The sequence below is a fragment of the Erythranthe guttata genome, chromosome 14, assembly GCF_056151865.1.
Source record: "Erythranthe guttata isolate IM_541 chromosome 14, IM_541, whole genome shotgun sequence".
Taxonomy (NCBI): domain Eukaryota; kingdom Viridiplantae; phylum Streptophyta; class Magnoliopsida; order Lamiales; family Phrymaceae; genus Erythranthe; species Erythranthe guttata.
This window is the reverse complement of record NC_142546.1, coordinates 20,377,950-20,396,182: the sequence shown is the minus strand read 5'-3', so window position 1 is coordinate 20,396,182 and position 18,233 is coordinate 20,377,950. Positions and strand designations below refer to the sequence as shown.

Here is an 18,233-nt window from a genome sequence, read left to right as displayed (position 1 = left end):
AGCCTGCAATTGAATTAATTAAGATGTGTTAGCCAACAGCACCATCCACGTACGTACATCTCGGCAGTGGTGGAGCCAACATACGACCGGGGTCATTGCTCCCCACAAATTTTAGAAAATCGATTTTTTTTAATTATTTTATATATATATATATATATATATATATATATATATATATATATATATATATATATATATATATATATATATATATATATATATATATATATACCAATGAAATAGAACTAGAACCATTCATGGCATCTGTTAAATATTCTTTAAACAGTTTGAACAAAATGCATGGTATTCATTCAAAATTAGGACATTTTGGATTCAATGTAATCATGTAAATTTTAATTCAGAATGAACAATGACTAACACTATCGTAAAACTTGTTCTAAATTTGTACACCGCACCCAACGAAAACACTCGTCAGAATTTTAAAACTAATCTGGTATATCTGTGGTCATATTATATGCATTGATGATGATTTTTATGTACATAAGATCTATGGTGATATCAAATGATATATTTCTTACAAGATGGCCATGAAACTCTACTTGCAGATATGTATGAAGTTTCCCGACAAGCGAATCCCGAACTATTTCCACAACTTGACGGAGTTATCGTGGCTAGCAGAGGCAATCATTCCTGTCACAGGGCACTGTGCCAAAGCTGCAATTATGTTCTCGTGTGCAGGGACTGTCATGGTTTTGTTCTCCGCCACTGCCCACAACTTCAAAGACTGCATGCATCATCATCAAGCATATTCATTAGGAATTAATCTCACAAATGTGAAATGTGTGATTGTGAGAGAACATGCCATCACAAGCCTGAGGTATATCAGAGGAAAGAAGATACACTGTATTCGAAACAAAAAATAAAAATTGAAATAAAGGGGAAATTCTAAAACCAAGTTATAGTTCACCATATAGCTTAAACCCTTTTTTTCATTGTCCCAAACTAATAGCTAAACAAGGAAAAAAGATACATGCCATTCATAGTTTCAGTTATTCACTTCATAACCAACCAACACTAATATATGAAAACCCCAGGAAGTGATGGCATGTCCGTAATAATATAACACCTACATGGCAAACGGCCTACTAATTTAACGTGTCTGTGTGAGTGTGTGTGTGTGTGTGTGTGTGTGTGTGTGTGTGTGTGTGTGTGAGAGAGAGACAGAGAGAGAGAGAGAGATGATTACCCCCAATCCTCCTACGATCAAGAGAGAAGGATAACTCGGATGAAAAACACAAGAGTAGAATTTGTTCCCAACGGAGTTGAGTTGACGGATGCACTCTCCAGATCTTAACGACCAAACTTTAACGCAGTCCTCACTCACAGAAGCCAAGTGGTCTCCATTAACATCCCAGCAAATGTTACTGACCACACCAGAATGCCCCTACACAGATCACCAAAACTTTTAACATAACAAAGAACGGCGACAATAAATATAATGGAAATACAGCGAATTATAAGTTTACTCACTGCACTAAACATCGCATTAACTACTTAAACTCCTCACCGAGATGTAAATATAATGAACAAACCTGAAAAGAGTGTGTTGGCTTGTCGGTTTTAACATCAAATATGGAAACCAACTTGTCTGATGCAGCTGCCAACAGTTGTCCAGTTATAGGTTGAAACCTCACTTGACCACTGCCTTCTTGCTGTGCATGAAACACGGGTAGATTAACTTCAAAATTACACCTCTAAAAACACAGATGATGTTGGATAAGAAGATAAACGACACAAAAAGGAAAAAAGAAATAACAGAGTTAGACGCCCCCAACCTTGGAAATCCGGGCGCGTGAAAATGGGTTCATAATCCAATATTGTATTTCGTGTTTACCATCAGAGAAACAGAAAAGATCATTCTGCTTAGGATGGAAGTCAAGGGACATGACATGGGAAGTATGACCTGTGTAAGCATGCAGACAACAGCTTGGCTGCACAATAATTAAATAGAGTAAGTACTCGTAATTTCAGTAAATGAATGCAGATTTATCAGCATACAAACTCCTACGTTTGATCTTTTATTTTGAATTGGTGAAGTGTGTTGGGAGATTAGAATGGGAGTTGAAACTTAAAAGCAATGTGTTGTTTGTGCTTTTTACGAAGGCATAAAAAATATAAGATTAAAGGAATGATATCATTACATCACATATTCTCACGGATTTGTCTAATGAAGTTGTCGCAAACTTAGTAGAATTTGGCCGGAAGCGAACATCCGTAATTGAGTCTTGATGTTGTTCATATGTGGTGGTATGTGTTAGCAAAGTATCCATATTCCAAAAAACAGCCTAATTCGAGAGCCAAGAGGTATAAGTGAAATCAGAAGGAAAATGTAGCCAATAACCAAAAACATGAAACTTTGGGTATAAGATTGAAACTTATACCTTTTTGTCAAGCCCGGCACAAGCCAACCACTTCCCATTTGGTGAAAAGTGGCAACAAGTCACTTTGTTTTTTGCTCGTATGCAACCAACTTCTCTAAATGAAAAACCTGCAAATAAGACAAGTCATGTGAAATTGTTGCACTAAGCAGGAGAAACATAATATAAGACCACCTTTAGAAGTCTCCGTTTTGTGCTCAGCATGAGTCTGTTTTAAAAAGCCATACATATTTCCATCATTAGATAAGTTAAGGAATCAACTGATAGATTACTCAAATTGTGCAGCCAACAAGTTGCACAAGAATGAACTGACCTGTTGCATTTGTTGTGGATGCTGCAACTGATACTGTTGTTGAGAGGAAGACTGTTGCATTAGGATGACAAACTTTTAATTTGGAAGCATATTGAAAAGATTAAACGTGAAGAATTTTAATATGAAGAATTTATCAGATCCCCAAATGCACAGGAATATAAAATTTATAGCGTTAAATGGACAGATGTTGCTTACAAAATCTGATTGCATCGGAGATCCATAATTTCTGAAAGATGAATTTCCAAAGTTCCCTTGTATCTGAGCTTGTGCTAGAGCCTGCTGGTTGGGCTTATGTAAACCCGAACTCGTCCCTAATTGGTTGATCCCCTGTACGATCTTGAAAGCATCAGCACTCGAGATTACTCCTCAACAAACAAAAAATTGAAAGCTAAAGAAGAAAAAACTTACTGTCGGGGGCCAACCCTTCAGTGAAAGTCCACTGACTTGATTCAACCCTGAAACAAGAATCAAATTTATAATAATTCCCATTACAATGAGTCAAATAGCCAAAAATATCAGAGCCAACCTAAGATTCAGATGGAGAAACAAAGAAACTGCAGATAACTTTCGGGAACATACTTGGATACCTAAAGAGGCTTTTTGAAAATTACAAAAGTTCTTAAAATCTGTGTAATTGAACTTACACGATAAATATTTGGCTACTCTAGAAAATAGTAAAATTAACAATATAGCAATCTCTCTCTCTCTCTCTCTCTCTCTCTCTCTCTCTCTCTCTCTCTCTCTCTCTCTCACTCCCTCTGAGAAAAGTTAAAAGAAAGGACACGAAGAGCTTATGGAACACCAATTTTATTACCTGCACCACCAAGTCCGTATTTCGACTGAAGAATTGCCTGTCCATAAATTGATGATGCAGCCAGTTGCGGCCTTACTTGCATTTGCTGCATGGCTCCAGACATGCCTCCAGTATTTCCTTGTATCAACTGCCTGAATCATCCCCACCAGAAATAATATGAAAAAAAAAATGTAAAGATCTACAATAGTCGAATGAGACAAAAATCAATGTTAACTTGATGCTGACTTGAGAGGTGCCATCTGTTGTGTCCCTGAATCAATGTTGTTTTCATCCATTCTTTCAGAGTCCATGGGACCACCTGGATGCTGCTGCTGCATCTGTTGCAACTGCTGCATCTGAAGCTGCTGCTGCTGTTGTTGCTCCCTCATCTTATATAGTTGAGTCTAAATATAGATGGAAATGACAAATGAAATGATGTTTTCCATATATACAATTACGGCATGAGACAATAAAAAATATGAAATAAGAGAACCAAAACCAACTGCATATCTTTGAAATACCTTTATATAAGCTGCAGCTGGTTCAGAATAATTCTCATTTGCCCTTGTAAGGTAGATTTCCCAAAAAACAGTCCACCATTCAAGAAGGAATCCTTCAGGAGAATCAATAGCTAAAAACACCAATTAATTGTAAAAAATTCAGATATCATCCATGGAATGCATTTTCTGAAACTAAAAGCAGAATTTACCTCGGTTTTTCTGACCATGTTCGAGAGCATAAAAAATAGAACTTCATAACCAATATTAGATTAAATCCCACCCATCGGATCAGTAGCTGAGATCAAATTTTATAGCAAAATGAATGAAAATTTTACCTTCATAACCTGGATCAATTTTCGCTTCAGTCATGAAAACTTTTGCTGAATTATACAATTTTCTTTTCAAGAAATAGTTATGAATGTATTCATTAAGCCTGGAAGAAAAAGAAAAAGAAAAAAACAGAAGTCTTAATCAGCAGTGATCCCTCTGCTATTTAAATAAAATACACACACAGTCCAACTGATTTCTTTTGTCAGCCTGCCAGAACAATGTGAAGCAAATACTCATAGAGAAGAAAATCTTCCGACTGAAACACCTACCAACGCAAGTATTTTTAGACAGTGTTCCGACCTATTAGAATTTATTATTGATTTCCTATTCTCATGAACTCATCTACATAACTAGAGTACTTCCCAATTTTTCGCCAAAAGAAGAAATTCATACACACACACACACAGTACACCAAATAGAAAGGATTATGTTGGTTCCCATTCTTTACTACGCCGAGTGTAAATTTAAAGAGACAATAATACAAACTAAATAGTCAAGAATCATTACAGCTTATCCAATTCCAAATGACTCTGCGCCATGATTGTTTCTCCAACAAAATTTCTTCTCCAGTCAGACACTTGTCTCGCACTGAAACCAAGAAGAAGAATTACATATATGCATTTTAATCAAAACTGAAGCACAAAAACGAGAAATCTTACAGTTACCCACCAACAATGGCAGAGATCACACTCCACGTCAACAATCCCCACGCGAAAACCCTAGGTCGAACAAATTTCGCAACACAAACAATAAAATAAAGTTAAATTCACATAATTCCGACGAAGCCAAAGCAAAATATCGTTCGGAAAAATAAAAAAATAAAAAAATAAAAATATATTTATTATACACACACTCGCTTTTTCTTCACAATTCACTTGTTAATGGCGCAAGTTCGTGTGTCAAAAAGCACCAGAAAATGAAAAAAAACTCATCGAATTCGTCACAACAATCGTGACTCTGAATGTAATCCGACGATTCAGTACATTTACAACGATGCGGCGGCGCTTCTCAATTTGATTTTTTTTTTATTTTTCCAATTAAACAAAAATCTAAAATCTTACCCGAAGAAAGAACAAATTGAAGCAGCGAATTGTAGTGAAGATGGAAGCACAACTTGGTAGAGAGAGAAGAAAAATAGCTGATCGTGCAGGTATCTGGAGCCTTGGGTGTGGGAACTGTGAACGATAATCAAATTGGAGATGTATATATAGACTCATAGGCTCGGAGTAAGGCTGGGAATTGTATCGCTTGGGGACTGGAGGTTCGGGATGAGGTTTGGTGCATGGGTTGGGAATGTCAAGCTGCTTTATTGTTAGTGAAGTGGGAAACGGGGTAACGGCTTCATAACAGAGTGCTCCCAAACTGGCCGTTGTGTAGTTTAAGCAGTTTGACTTGTATTATATTTTTCGAATTTTATTATATACCGAATTGAAACCAAAATCGGACTAACAGAAATCGAAACCGAAACCGAAATCGAACCGAAATTACTTTAAGAAAAAAAATCATATAATATTAAATTGTTTGCAATTATTCTTCTTAGCTGACCATCTATCACCTATATACTGATTAAGTGAACGATTTCATTTTTCTCTGTAAGTGTGGGGAAATTAGATACTACACATGATTATTTACATTGGGTGAATTTGAACTGTATATTTACCTACACATAACCGCACACAAACTCATGTGTATATGTACTAATGAGTAATTATTTTATTAAATCTACGATTCAAATCCAGCCGAAGTAAATAATTAGGTGTAACATCTAATTCTCCAAGTGTGTACTGTTGTGGAACGTGCACCCAAAAAACCAAGGAAGAAGCATTGAGGAGCAATCATATGGAGAAAAAGGAAGCTTGAAATCGGCAATCGAAAGAACATGGCTCTACGATTCTTGAATTAATCTTGTCATATAATGTTTCAAATGTTGTTTTCGATTTTTCCATATAGTGATATTTTTTCGTGTCCACGGAAAATCCTCTATAGATATGGAAGGTGCTTTGTTGTTTATTTTCAGTATAAAAAGTTCGTTTATAACAAATCCGATTGATTATATCGGACATGTAAGGAAATAATTAAATCATGTTTTTTTTTCTGTAGGGGCGGCGGCCCCTCTTGGAGTTTATATATGTTAGTCAGTTTTAAATTAATTTGTCTTTTTAATCGTATAACAATCATTGACAGTATTCGAACTAAATAAAATTAAAGACATCTCTTAAGGTAGATGAACTAGGGGTTAAAAAATCTGAACACGGAATATATTCGAACTTTTATAGTCGATTCGACTCATTTACACCTCTAATTTGATATACTTTTTTCCGTACACCATTATTGAAAATAAAATATCATAAAATTATCGAGCATTCAGATTCACATTCGACTAATTACCATAATGACCAATCTATTTCGTTAACAAGTTTTCATGACATACATATAAATAAATTTATATATATGTACATCAATAAGATATTACATTATTTCGACAAAAATAAAAGTAATAAAAATATAATTTAATGATCTCCGCCGTAGCAACAACACTGATCAGACGGCGGAGCACAGTCATCGGAGCAGATGCCGATGTCATACCCGATATCAGTGCAATCCTTATCGCAGTTCGGGTGCTGAGAACACATCCCTATTGGGATTGTATTTATTGGTTTTTTCTCTGCAATTAAAACTCAATTTTATTTCTCTAACTAATTATGTTTTTTCTTTAGTATTAAATATAATAAATTATAATAAATAATATTGATATAAATAAAATTACCTGAATTTTTTTCACCGGTGGTTGAGTTGAAGAACAGCGCCATGTGAACAACTAGAATCATAAAAATCAGAGATTGTAAATTAGAAGCCATTATTTGTTTTGATTTGTTGTGAAACTAATTAACCCCTTCCCCTCTATATTAATACTCGATTAGCGTTCACTTATTCTAGATTAATCTTCTTATTTAATTCGTGTTATTAAGATGCCTTTTATGACGTCATAAATTGTAATCTTTTGAAAAGATAATTGACCGAATCCAGAATTTTGGAGTATTTGATATTTTGCCAGTTAAAATTAATAAATTATACACATATCACTCCGTGTTATGGTGGTGCTTTGCTCCAGGGCAATTTGGAGATTCTACACCAGATGAAATACATTATGTAGTCTTAAATCGTTGATTTATATAAATAATTATGTACACATATATATGGGTGTGTGTATGTTATTATGTATAGATCTACAGTACATAGTGTATTTCATCATGTGTAGGTTGTACGAAGCCGTTGCTCTAGTCACGTTTGACCAATCTGAAGACTTTGGATGTAATTAGTACATATTACTGAATATTATGTGTAATTACAAATCAATACATTTATTAGAAGGATTTTGTATTTAACTCAATTCATTTTTTTTCATATTCTAGCTACTTAAGTTTATATTATGCTATATCTAAGTGAAATGCATATATTAACGAGTGTATATATATATATATATATATATATATATATATATATATATATATATATATATATATATGTGTGTGTGTGTGTAATTATTAAAAATCTCACAATTGATGAGACTTGGTGTACGCTAACGTAGAGGAAGCTAAGATACAAGAAATAATTGATTTAACTATACAAGCACATTGTCGGTTACGGTGGAAACAGACTCGTTATTGGTAATTAATGCGATTAGGAACCATGAGATTTGGTCTACGTGCATCGATTATAAATGCAAGAGGTGATGTCTTCTCATAAGTTTCTTCATATGTTTCGACAAAAGAATATATGATAGCGGATCGTTTAGCTAACTGGGCTTATACCTACAAATCAAACCAAGAGTTCTTCTCCGGGATTAGCTTATTGCATGAGGCGAGGGCTTCTTATATTAGCGATAAACTTGGTTTAGCAAATTTTCGTTTATGATGATGAATAGCTACATATGGGTCAAGGTGACAGGGAAGTGGAATTCGCGTTTTTATCCCCACTTCGGGGCATGGATGCAATAGTCGAATGTGTTTGAAGAGGAACGCTGGGTAGGGCTGCCTATTTCCGTTTATTTCATGTTGACCCCCACCTGGGGACCTGTATGCAATATTATTGGAAATTCTCGCTGGATTAGAACTTGTAGTTTAGTTTTGGCTTAATTCCACTTTGCAGCCTTAAAGTATAACATTTTGGCACTTTGCACCTCTAAAATAATTAATAGCACTTTACACCCTTAAAACCCAATAAATCATTCACAATACCCCATGAATTGGATATTTAAAACTTTTTATTTTTATTTATTTAATTTTTTTGCCCAAAAAAGGATTTTATAATTCCATTATGATAAAGCATTTTGGGGGCCTCGTTAAAACCTTGCGGGCGTAACATATGGAAAAATAGTACCCCTACAATGGTAATAAGAACTCTGAAGCGACCCTATCGAGTCTACTACAATGCAGACCCAAAAAGGGGTAAAAAAGGAAATAAGGAAAAACTTCTATTCCTATGGTTGCAGCAACTACGAAAATTGCAGAAGGACCCCACGTGGGGTTAAAACGTAAATCAACCAAATAGACAAACTTCTCCACTTGACTCCTTGCGGCAAGCTTCAAAATGACCCAGCATGCGACGCCCTTCCTCCACCAAATAGAAGGACTATAATGTATATATGCTTCATGTGGTTCTAGATTCTCTACGAAATTGAGGGATTCCATTTAAAACTTAGTGAGGGTAATTTCAATTTTTATTGTTTATTTATTTCGATTTAAAACTTAGCATATTTATAAATATACCTCTATATTTTTAATATTTATTCGTTTCCCTCAAGTTCCCGTATTCCCATTTTTCAGACATGACGTTTTCCCCTGCTCGTTTCCCCGTTTCCCCGTGTCGCCATTTCCATGTTTGTGCTACATAGTTTATACTTTATAACACTTGCATATATAGGTTAACATAGAAATGTAATTTAATCAATTCATGAAACATATTTTTATTTGTACATGAAAACTTAATAAAAACACTATTAAAATAGAAAAAAATAAGGTGTTTGAAAATAAAATCAAAAGCTATAGTTTGCATTTTAATTAAAAAAAGGTAAATTACAACCACCCCTGAGGTATGGTCAAATTACGAAAACCCCCTCTTGTTTGGATAATTACAACTACCCCCTCAACTCCTCAAATTTAGTGGAATCTTCGAGATTATATGGAATAGTATCAGTTTTGTACCCGTTTTATCCCAATCGAAATCTACATTTTGAAGCAAGATGATCATAATATGTGTTTTTTGGCTTGTATATATCAGATTGTACTGTGGTGCCTCAGAAACTGTATTTTCACACAAAACGAGTACAAACTAGAGCACATTCCACGAAATCTAGATGATTATGTTGAATTTGACACCATAAGGGTGGAGGTGTAAGAAAAAATCATAGTTGAGATAGATGTAATTATCCAAACAAGAGGGGTTTTTTTGTAAATTGACCATACCTAGGGGGGTGTTTGTAATTTACCCTAATTTTAGAAAAAAAAAATTAATGGAGTATACCAACTTCCAGCTATTAACCCCATACGCTGACACTACATTAACACCTTCCAGGAGTGAAGTTTCAGACTGCAAAAAAACACAGATAAGACTACTCTCTTTAATAAACCCTAAAAATGGAGACACAGGGAAAAAAATAATCTGATGCGGACAGGTGCAGCACACCGATGCATCCACAACCGTTGGATGAAATAAAAGATAAAACTGTTCATATTCATATAATCCAACGGGCATCAGTGGAGTACATATATACTTTGCTTTTTTGGTACGACGACAAATTAATAAAATTAAATCTGCAAATATAATGCGTATTTACTGAGTTGGTTGAGTGGCCAACAGAAGGTTAGTAAATTATGCAATAACTTGGTGGTTATAATGCAGTGGTTGAACAGCTCTTATTGGCTGTAGCTTCACATAACTCTGCTACTCTCTCATAAATTAATTAACTATAATAATTTTTTTAATTATAATTAATATCTATTTGTCATGTGTATAAATAGCGATTATATTTAATTTTAATTGAATAATAACTAGTTAGAGGGGGAAAAAAAGATAATGTTCACTCTCTTGTAATTTAGTTAGAAATATCATTCTTGAACTTGTTTCAAAATTGTCCACTAATTGTTATAGTTTTGATTTTTGAATGAAATCAAGTAGTTAGTGTATAACATACATCATATTACATTTTTTAAATTGCAAATATTACAACTCTTGTGTTAATTATATATGTTAGAGTATAATTTGATTGACCCTTCATTTTCAGAAATATATTGAACTAACTATCAAAGAGATTTATAGCATTTGGTAAAATCCATGATTTTGTTTCAAAATTTGACATACCCCCACCGGTCACATAGAATACCTATTATGTTCTTTAGAGAATCAGATTTAAACTCTAGCCAACCACAAAATATATATATATATATATATATATATATATATATATATAGATATATATATATATATATATGTATATATATATATATATATATATATATATATATATATATATATATGTACATATATATATATGTATATATATATATGTACATATATATATATATATATATATATATATATATATATATATATATATATATATATATATATATATATATATATATATATATATATATATATATATATATATATATATATATATATATATATATATATATATATAATATACCTAAATGGGCCGGCCCAATGGGCCCCCAAAATTATCTAATTAAGCCCATTACACGAAAGCCCAAATAACTTCAAAGTAGGGCTTGGGCCCAACAAAATAAGCCCAACCCAATTACCGATATATAAATAGGTGTTTTACTCATTTAGAAAGGTACGTTCTCATTATTGACGATTAACCTCGAGTTTTATTCTCTCTACTCTCTCTACGATCCGTACATCTGACTTGAGCGTCGGAGGGGTTTCCGCCGGATCAACCCCCGGCTTAGTTCACGTGTGCTCTTTTCGCAGGGACCTCAGGAGCATCGAGTTGACTAGCTACTGATCAGCTTTGCTCTCCCTGCTTGTTTTCTACATCATCCTAGGTGAGCTACACTTTAGCATCATCATTTTGGCGCCGTCTGTGGGAACGATGCAAACCTGATCACGTAGCCAACAAGATCCTCCTGAGGCATCAGCTCGGAGAGAAAACGACACAGCTAATAACCTCCCCGCCCGTGGAGGATCTGGCATCCCACCTCCTCCACGCGCCGCGGAGCAACTTCCTCCACGTGCCGCGGAGCCAGCTCCCCCACGTACTGCAGATCCACCTCGCGAGGTTCAGGTGATCCCCCCTCGGGACCCACCACTCGCCGATCCACCACTCCCTGCTCCTCGAACGGTTCAGATAACCGAGGACGCACTCCAACGTATGATAGCGGAAGCTTCTACTCGCGCCGCCACGGAGGCCGTAACTCAATATATCGCCACGATGGGAGCAAACGCTCCCAATGCGATACCAGCACAAGCTCCACCTATAGCACCACCAGTGGCCCCACCGCCGATCCAGAATCAAATAAGCGTCTCTTCCTCTACGTCGGACCCACGGTCCCGAGTGCAGCTATCTACTAATCACAGAGGAGCACAGCCTAGACAACAACGTCGGCGCTCACCCCTACGGGGGAATGCATCGCCACCAAGAATCCCTCTCTTTAATGAGGGAGAAGGCGAGGTAAACAGCCGAGTGTCTCGCCAAAACCTTTTCTCCCAACCAAATAATCAAATGGGTGAGAGGATGCCTCTCCCAGCAAGACGCAGTCCCTTCACCATAGAGATCCTCAACGAGGTATTACCTCAAGGAGTAAAGATCTCGGGGTTACCTCAATTTGAAGGGACCACCGACCCACAGGAACATATTGAGAAATTCAGTGCCATGGCGGATTTATACGGCCCGACGGATGCGGCGATGTGCAAGATGTTCCGCACCACTCTCTCCAAGAGGGCAATGAATTGGTTCAACTCCCTACCCATAGGGTCCATTGACACCTTCGCTCGGTTGTCGACCCGATTCACCAACCAATTCGCCATCAACAAACAATACGCCAAGACCCCAGCTCATCTTTTCTCTGTAGTGCAGAGAGACAACGAAACACTCCGCAACTACATCAAACGTTTCGTAGAAGCCGTCCATGAAGTCCCCAGTGTGGGGCAAGACATGCTCTCAGGGATTATGCAACAGAACTTGAAACCGGGTAGATTCAAGGAATCTATTGCCGGAAGACCACCAGGCAACCTAGAGGAGTTGTTAAACCGAGCCGAAAAGTACGTCAGGATAGAGGAAGCTTCCACCCACGCTCCCCCTAAAAGGAAAAGGGAAGATGACCGTCAGGACAATAGGAGGCGTGATGACCGACGTCCACCACTTCCACCTCCAAGCCAACCCTCCTCTTCCTACAATAGGTTCACTCCGTTAAACGCTCGCCTCACTGAAATCCTTCACGTGATAGAACAGAGAGGTTTAGCGGAGCCTCCACGTCCTATGCAGCCTAATGCAAAGCGAGAAAAATCGGATCGCTATTGTCGATTCCATAAAGACAAAGGGCATACTACGGAGGAATGTGCACAACTTAAAATGGCGATTGAGAGGCTGATCAAACAGGGCCATTTAGGCGAATACGTCGATAAGCCGCGAAATAAACGCCGTGATGATCCTCCACGCCGAGATAGCAATCGAGATCAACAACAAAGACGAGAAGATGGGGGTCACCGACGTGACATAGATAACAATGATAACCAGCCTACCCGGGGAATCATCTCCTTCATCTCCGGAGGACCAGCGGGAGGCGATTCACAGAATGCAAGACGCACACTCGCTCGATCAGCGCGCATGAATCAAGAACGCGCTTCTCCATCCGAACGCATATATCAAATACGAAGACCTGATCACAGCATAGTCTTCAACTCCTCCGACCTCGAAGGTCCAGATGAAGACCATGTCGATGCATTGGTCGTAACAACAACGGTGGCCAACTTCTTGGTCAAGAAGATATTAGTGGACGGTGGAAGTTCGGCTGACATCATGTACCTTCACGCTTTTAAGCAGCTGGGTATAGATAATGCCCGATTTAGTCCCGTCTCCACACCCCTGAAAGGATTCACAGGAGAAGGCATCTTATCCATGGGAGAAGTGGAGCTGCCTGTCTCTTTAGGGGAAGACCCCTGTCGAATCACGAAACTAATCAAGTTCCTCGTCGTCGACAGGCCATCACCCTACAACATCATTCTAGGGAGGCCAGCCATCCACACATTCAAGTCAGTACCTTCCTCCTACCATCAGAAGTGGAAGTTCCCTACTCCCTATGGAATGGGAGAAGTGCTTGGAGATAGACGTCTCGCTCGAGAATGCTATGCAAGGGCCCTACGAGAACCCTCAAAGAAGCCTAAACCGCCCGGAAAGGGAGACGATACCCAAAAATCCGACAAACGGAAGTGGGTCAATGCAATCATTGAGGACAATAAAGAAATCCTCATCAGTGTACCAGACGATAGCATCAAGCTAGCGGCTGTCGAAGAGCTTAAGTTCATAGAGCTCACACCTGGAGATGATTCCAAACTCCTGCGCATCGGATCTGATTTAGATCCTGAGACGGAGCAGCAACTAATCAACTTCCTGCGACACAATGGAGATGTGTTCGCATGGAAAGCCCAAGATTTGTCGGGCATTCCCCCTCAGGTAGCCCTACATCGGCTTAACGTCGACAAGAGGATGAAGCCAGTCAAACAGAGGAAACGAACGTTTGGACCCGAACGCAACAAGCATATCAAGGCAGAAGTGGCTAAACTTCTAGACGCGGGTCATATACGACCAGTTCAGTATCCTGAATGGTTGTCGAACGTGGTACTCGTTCCCAAACCTGGGGGAAAGTGGAGGTTATGCGTGGATTTCACTGACCTCAACAAAGCTTGTCCCAAGGACCCATTTCCTCTACCCAGAATCGATCAACTCATCGATTCGACCTCGGGGTGTGAGCTCCTCAGCTTCCTCGATGCATACCAAGGATATAACCAGATCTTACTCGCGCCAGAGGATCAAGAGAGGGCTAGTTTCATCACTGACCAAGGCATCTACTGCTATCAAGTCATGCCCTTTGGATTAAAAAACGCAGGAGCCACATACCAACGTCTAGTGAACACAATGTTCGCAGATCAGATCGGTAAAAATATGGAGGTGTACATCGACGACATGCTCGTCAAAAGTGTCAAAACCTCAGATCACCTAACCGATCTGGATCAGTGCTTCGCTACCTTGCGAAAATACAAAATGAAACTCAACCCCCTCAAATGCTCGTTCGGAGTTCGAGGTGGTAAATTTTTGGGATACATGATTTCACAGCGAGGAATCGAAGCTAATCCCGCAAAAATCGAAGCAATTACCTCCATGCCTCCACCAACATCCATCAAAAAAGTCCAACAGCTTAACGGTTGTTTGGCATCTTTGAATAGATTCATTTCTCGATCAGCGGACAAGGCCCTACCCTTCTTCAAAATCTTAAGGGGAGGAAAGAAATTTGAGTGGGATGAGGCATGTCAAAAGGCATTCACAGAGCTAAAGTCGTACCTAGCATCCCCACCCCTACTCACAAAACCTCACCCAGGAGACACCCTCCTACTGTACTTAGCTACCTCAGCTAATGCCATCAGCGCAGTCCTCATCCGAGATGGAGGAAAAGGCCACCAACCCATATACTACATAAGTCGCGCCCTCCAAGGAGCCGAACAACGCTACACCAACATGGAGAAACTCGCTCTCGCCCTCATCAACGCAGCTCGGAAGCTTCGACCTTACTTCCAGTCGCATCAAGTGGTGGTTCTCACCAATTATCCTCTGAAGCAAATACTAAGAAGTCCTGAGACATCCGGGCGATTAGCAAAATGGGCGATAGAGCTAAGCGAATACGGGGTCGAATTCAAACCCCGCCCGGCTATCAAAGCGCAAGTATTGGCAGATTTTCTAGTTGAAATGACCTCCGTAGAAGAAAGTACCTCTCTTCCAACTTGGTCCGTCAGCGTCGATGGATCGTCCACTGCCACAGGAGGGGGAGCGGGTATCGTCCTAACGAACCCTGATGGAGATGAGTTCGAATATGCTCAACGATTCGAATTCACAGCCTCAAACAACGTCGCTGAGTACGAGGCCCTGATAGCGGGAATCTGCCTCGCCCTAGCAGCTGGAGCGCGCAAGCTCCTAATCCAAAGCGACTCTCAACTCGTCGTTAACCAAGTACTCGGAGTTTACGAGGCCAAAGAAGACACCATGGCGAAATATTTAGCTCTCGCACACACTCTCCTATCCAAATTCGAGAGCTACGAGATAATACAAGTACCCCGCTCCAACAATATCCACGCTGACAAGTTAGCTAGACTAGGAAGCTCCATGGCTAGCATCGGAAGTCGGAAGGTGACGCTCCTCACATCACCTCAGCCGGAGATAACTTCACCCACTGAAGTACAATACACCGAGGAGGATGAACCATGCTGGTTCACTCCAATCCTGAAGTATCTCAAAAAAGGAGAACTTCCAACGGATCCCGCCGAAGCACGAAAGTTAAAAACGAGAGCCGCACGATTCGTCATAGTGGGAGAAGAGTTGTACAAACGAGGGTTCTCATTCCCCTACCTTAAGTGCCTCGACCCAACCACGGCGGATTATGTACTTAGAGAAGTACACGAAGGCATCTGCGGCAATCACTTGAGCGGGAGAACCTTAGCTCTCAAACTACTGAGGCAGGGCTACTATTGGCCAACGATGCATGAAGATGCGAAAAGGTTAGTCCGGAGGTGTAAGCCCTGCCAAGAGCATGCCAATATCACTCACATGCCAGCGGCGTTAATGCAACCAATTGACAGCCCCATCCCTTTCGCCCAATGGGGGATGGATTTGGTTGGACCATTCCCGCCCGCCACAGGAGGACGCAAATACCTCATTGTAGCAGTGGACTACTTCACCAAATGGGTGGAGGCTGAACCCTTGGCACGCATCCGAGAAGAAGAAGTCATCCAATTTCTATGGAAGAACATCGTTTGCCGCTTCGGAATCCCGCGTTCCATCATCTCGGATAATGGAACTCAATTTTGCGGGGACAAGGTAAAAAATTGGTGCCTCGGCTTGAACATCAAGCAGTTCTTCACATCGGTAGCAAATCCACAAGCTAACGGCCAGACGGAGGTTACAAATCGCACTATCCTCCAACACCTTAAGACAAGGCTGGGAAGTGCCAAAGGAAAATGGGTGGAAGAATTGCCTAACGCCCTATGGGCCTATCGCACAACCCCACGCGCAGCAACCGGAGAGTCGCCTTTCAATCTAGCTTTTGGCACGGAGGCTATCGCACCCGTCGAAATCGGAGAACCATCTTGGCGAGTCACCAACTATGACCCAACAGCTAATGAAGAGGCTATGCGGGGAAGCCTAGACCTCATAGATGAGTTACGTGAGATCGCATACATCCGACAACAGATGTATAAATCACGCATGGCCAAGGCATATAACTCAAAGGTCCGCCCTCGCTCCTTTCAAGTCGGAGATTTAGTCCTCCGAAAAGCTGAAGCCTCCCACCCCATCGGAAAGCTCGACCCAAAGTGGGAAGGACCGTATAAAATCACAAAGGTGGTCAACACTGGAGCATATCGCCTCGAGAACATTGACGGACACCCTATACCCAGAACATGGAATATAGGGAACCTCAAACGGTTCTACGCCTAAGGTATACATCTACCTTACTTCTGATCATTTGAGATCATCACCCATATCTCTACTAAAGAAAAATTACTTACAAATTTTCACCCATGCAGGCTCCACAACCTTCCACGTCACTCGTCTTGTAAAGCTGCTTAGACATGGTTGGAAATTCCGCACCACATAACAAGGTGCGTTAATGTCCCTCCTAAACTGGGGGGCTAGTAATTGCTACTTACATCAGAAATTCATAATCACATCCCATCGTCTCCTTACAGGTCGAGAACCTACTACGTGAGGATGTATATTAAGCAATCAATGCGCTGCTTGCTCGACGACACTCCATACCACATCGTCAAGGGCACGATCGCATAGCAACTCGCGACAACTCACGACTTCATTTCATGTCTTGGAGTGCGAGAAAGAAAAATCAAATCCGTAGTAGGGTACGTGAAAGCGCAATACGCATCCCCTCAGCTTCAATTACTAAGTCTTCAATACAAATGCTTAGACAAAATTCTTTTTTCTCAATTATATTTGACAGGCATAGAAACGCCAAATGAATTCATTTTACCATCAACGCAGCAAAACGAACGAGTACAAGCAAGACGTGGAAGAAGAAGAACAAGTGTAATACAATCACTTAGAACAATTTTTATCAAGTCAATTTTTTTTCTTTCTCGCTCCACCAGTAGTTATTTACCTTTGCCTCACGTAGGCCCATGGCATTAATCATTTACTTACATTCGCCTCACATAGGCATGTAACAATTCTCCTATGCTATCGTTGAATATATATTTTTCGCTTTACTATCTACGCCTTTACGTCTATACAAATAACCTCTTACCATGAGTTCAAATCAATACCACCCTACAAACACTTAGAGTGATTTGGATAATCCGTATAGCCTGGCCAGCTGGATTAGCTAAGTCCCTTTAACTGTTTCACGAGGTGCTACTTTTAAAACGTGGCCACGGACAAAAATATTATAGACCCAAGTGGTCAAAAACAAAGGGCACGACCCCTAACAAAAACCTTGGGAGACTGATCCCCTCTTCAAGTACATCGCGTATAATGCTAATGTAAACACATAGAAGCAACGCATTAATTCTTGACAATGTCAAAATAAATAAATCGAAATCTTATACTTCAAAGTCAAACGAGGAAGAAATTAAAATAAAATAGTAGTGGACATACC

At 39.5% G+C, this 18,233-nt stretch overlaps 2 protein-coding genes and 1 long non-coding RNA gene across 5 annotated transcripts; 1 reads left to right on the top strand and 2 right to left on the bottom strand.

Annotated features, from left to right (window-relative positions):
- Positions 1–286: 286 nt before the first annotated feature.
- LOC105950232 (transcriptional corepressor LEUNIG_HOMOLOG) lies at positions 287–5,684 on the bottom strand. Of its 3 annotated transcripts, none has more exons than XM_012973579.2 (17): positions 5,397–5,684; positions 5,005–5,054; positions 4,843–4,923; positions 4,341–4,438; positions 4,027–4,136; positions 3,752–3,909; positions 3,527–3,657; positions 3,121–3,167; positions 2,908–3,039; positions 2,713–2,763; positions 2,574–2,607; positions 2,403–2,509; positions 2,163–2,306; positions 1,797–1,952; positions 1,554–1,673; positions 1,208–1,405; positions 287–745 (listed from the first exon to the last, which is right to left on the bottom strand). In XM_012973579.2, the coding sequence occupies exons 1-17, from the start codon at positions 5,550–5,552 to the stop codon at positions 602–604; spliced, it is 1,917 nt and encodes a 638-aa protein (XP_012829033.1). In that variant the 5' UTR covers positions 5,553–5,684; the 3' UTR covers positions 287–601. The 3 variants fall into 3 exon arrangements, with proteins under 3 accessions (XP_012829033.1, XP_088669967.1, XP_012829032.1); XM_088813841.1 differs by having other exon boundaries at positions 4,995–5,054; positions 5,397–5,450; XM_012973578.2 differs by lacking the exon at positions 2,163–2,306 and having other exon boundaries at positions 5,397–5,663.
- A 1,020-nt stretch (positions 5,685–6,704) lies between these two features.
- Positions 6,705–7,227, bottom strand: LOC148765402 (uncharacterized). Its single transcript, XR_016029959.1, has 2 exons — positions 7,103–7,227; positions 6,705–7,000 (listed from the first exon to the last, which is right to left on the bottom strand). It is a non-coding gene; the product is annotated as an uncharacterized LOC148765402 (long non-coding RNA).
- Positions 7,228–11,791: 4,564 nt separating this feature from the next.
- On the top strand, positions 11,792–14,486 carry LOC105977295 (uncharacterized). Its single transcript, XM_088812789.1, has 3 exons — positions 11,792–13,142; positions 13,254–14,398; positions 14,466–14,486. Exons 1-3 carry the CDS (start codon positions 11,792–11,794, stop codon positions 14,484–14,486), a joined length of 2,517 nt encoding a protein of 838 aa, XP_088668915.1.
- The last annotated feature ends 3,747 nt before the right edge of the window (positions 14,487–18,233 follow it).

Excerpts from the sequence above, each read along its gene's own strand:
- LOC105950232 (XM_012973579.2), bottom strand. The coding sequence starts at position 5,552 with ATGAGTCTATATATACATCTCCAATTTGATTATCGTTCACAGTTCCCA. Across the intron at positions 2,510-2,573 it reads CAAAACGGAGACTTCTAAAG|GTTTTTCATTTAGAGAAGTT; the intron begins GTGGTCTTATAT and ends TCTTATTTGCAG. Across the intron at positions 1,674-1,796 it reads CACGCGCCCGGATTTCCAAG|CAAGAAGGCAGTGGTCAAGT; the intron begins GTTGGGGGCGTC and ends TTTCATGCACAG.
- LOC105977295 (XM_088812789.1), top strand. The coding sequence starts at position 11,792 with ATGGGAGCAAACGCTCCCAATGCGATACCAGCACAAGCTCCACCTATA. Across the intron at positions 13,143-13,253 it reads CTCCGGAGGACCAGCGGGAG|TCTTCAACTCCTCCGACCTC; the intron begins GCGATTCACAGA and ends ATCACAGCATAG. Across the intron at positions 14,399-14,465 it reads CGCCAGAGGATCAAGAGAGG|GAGCCACATACCAACGTCTA; the intron begins GCTAGTTTCATC and ends TAAAAAACGCAG.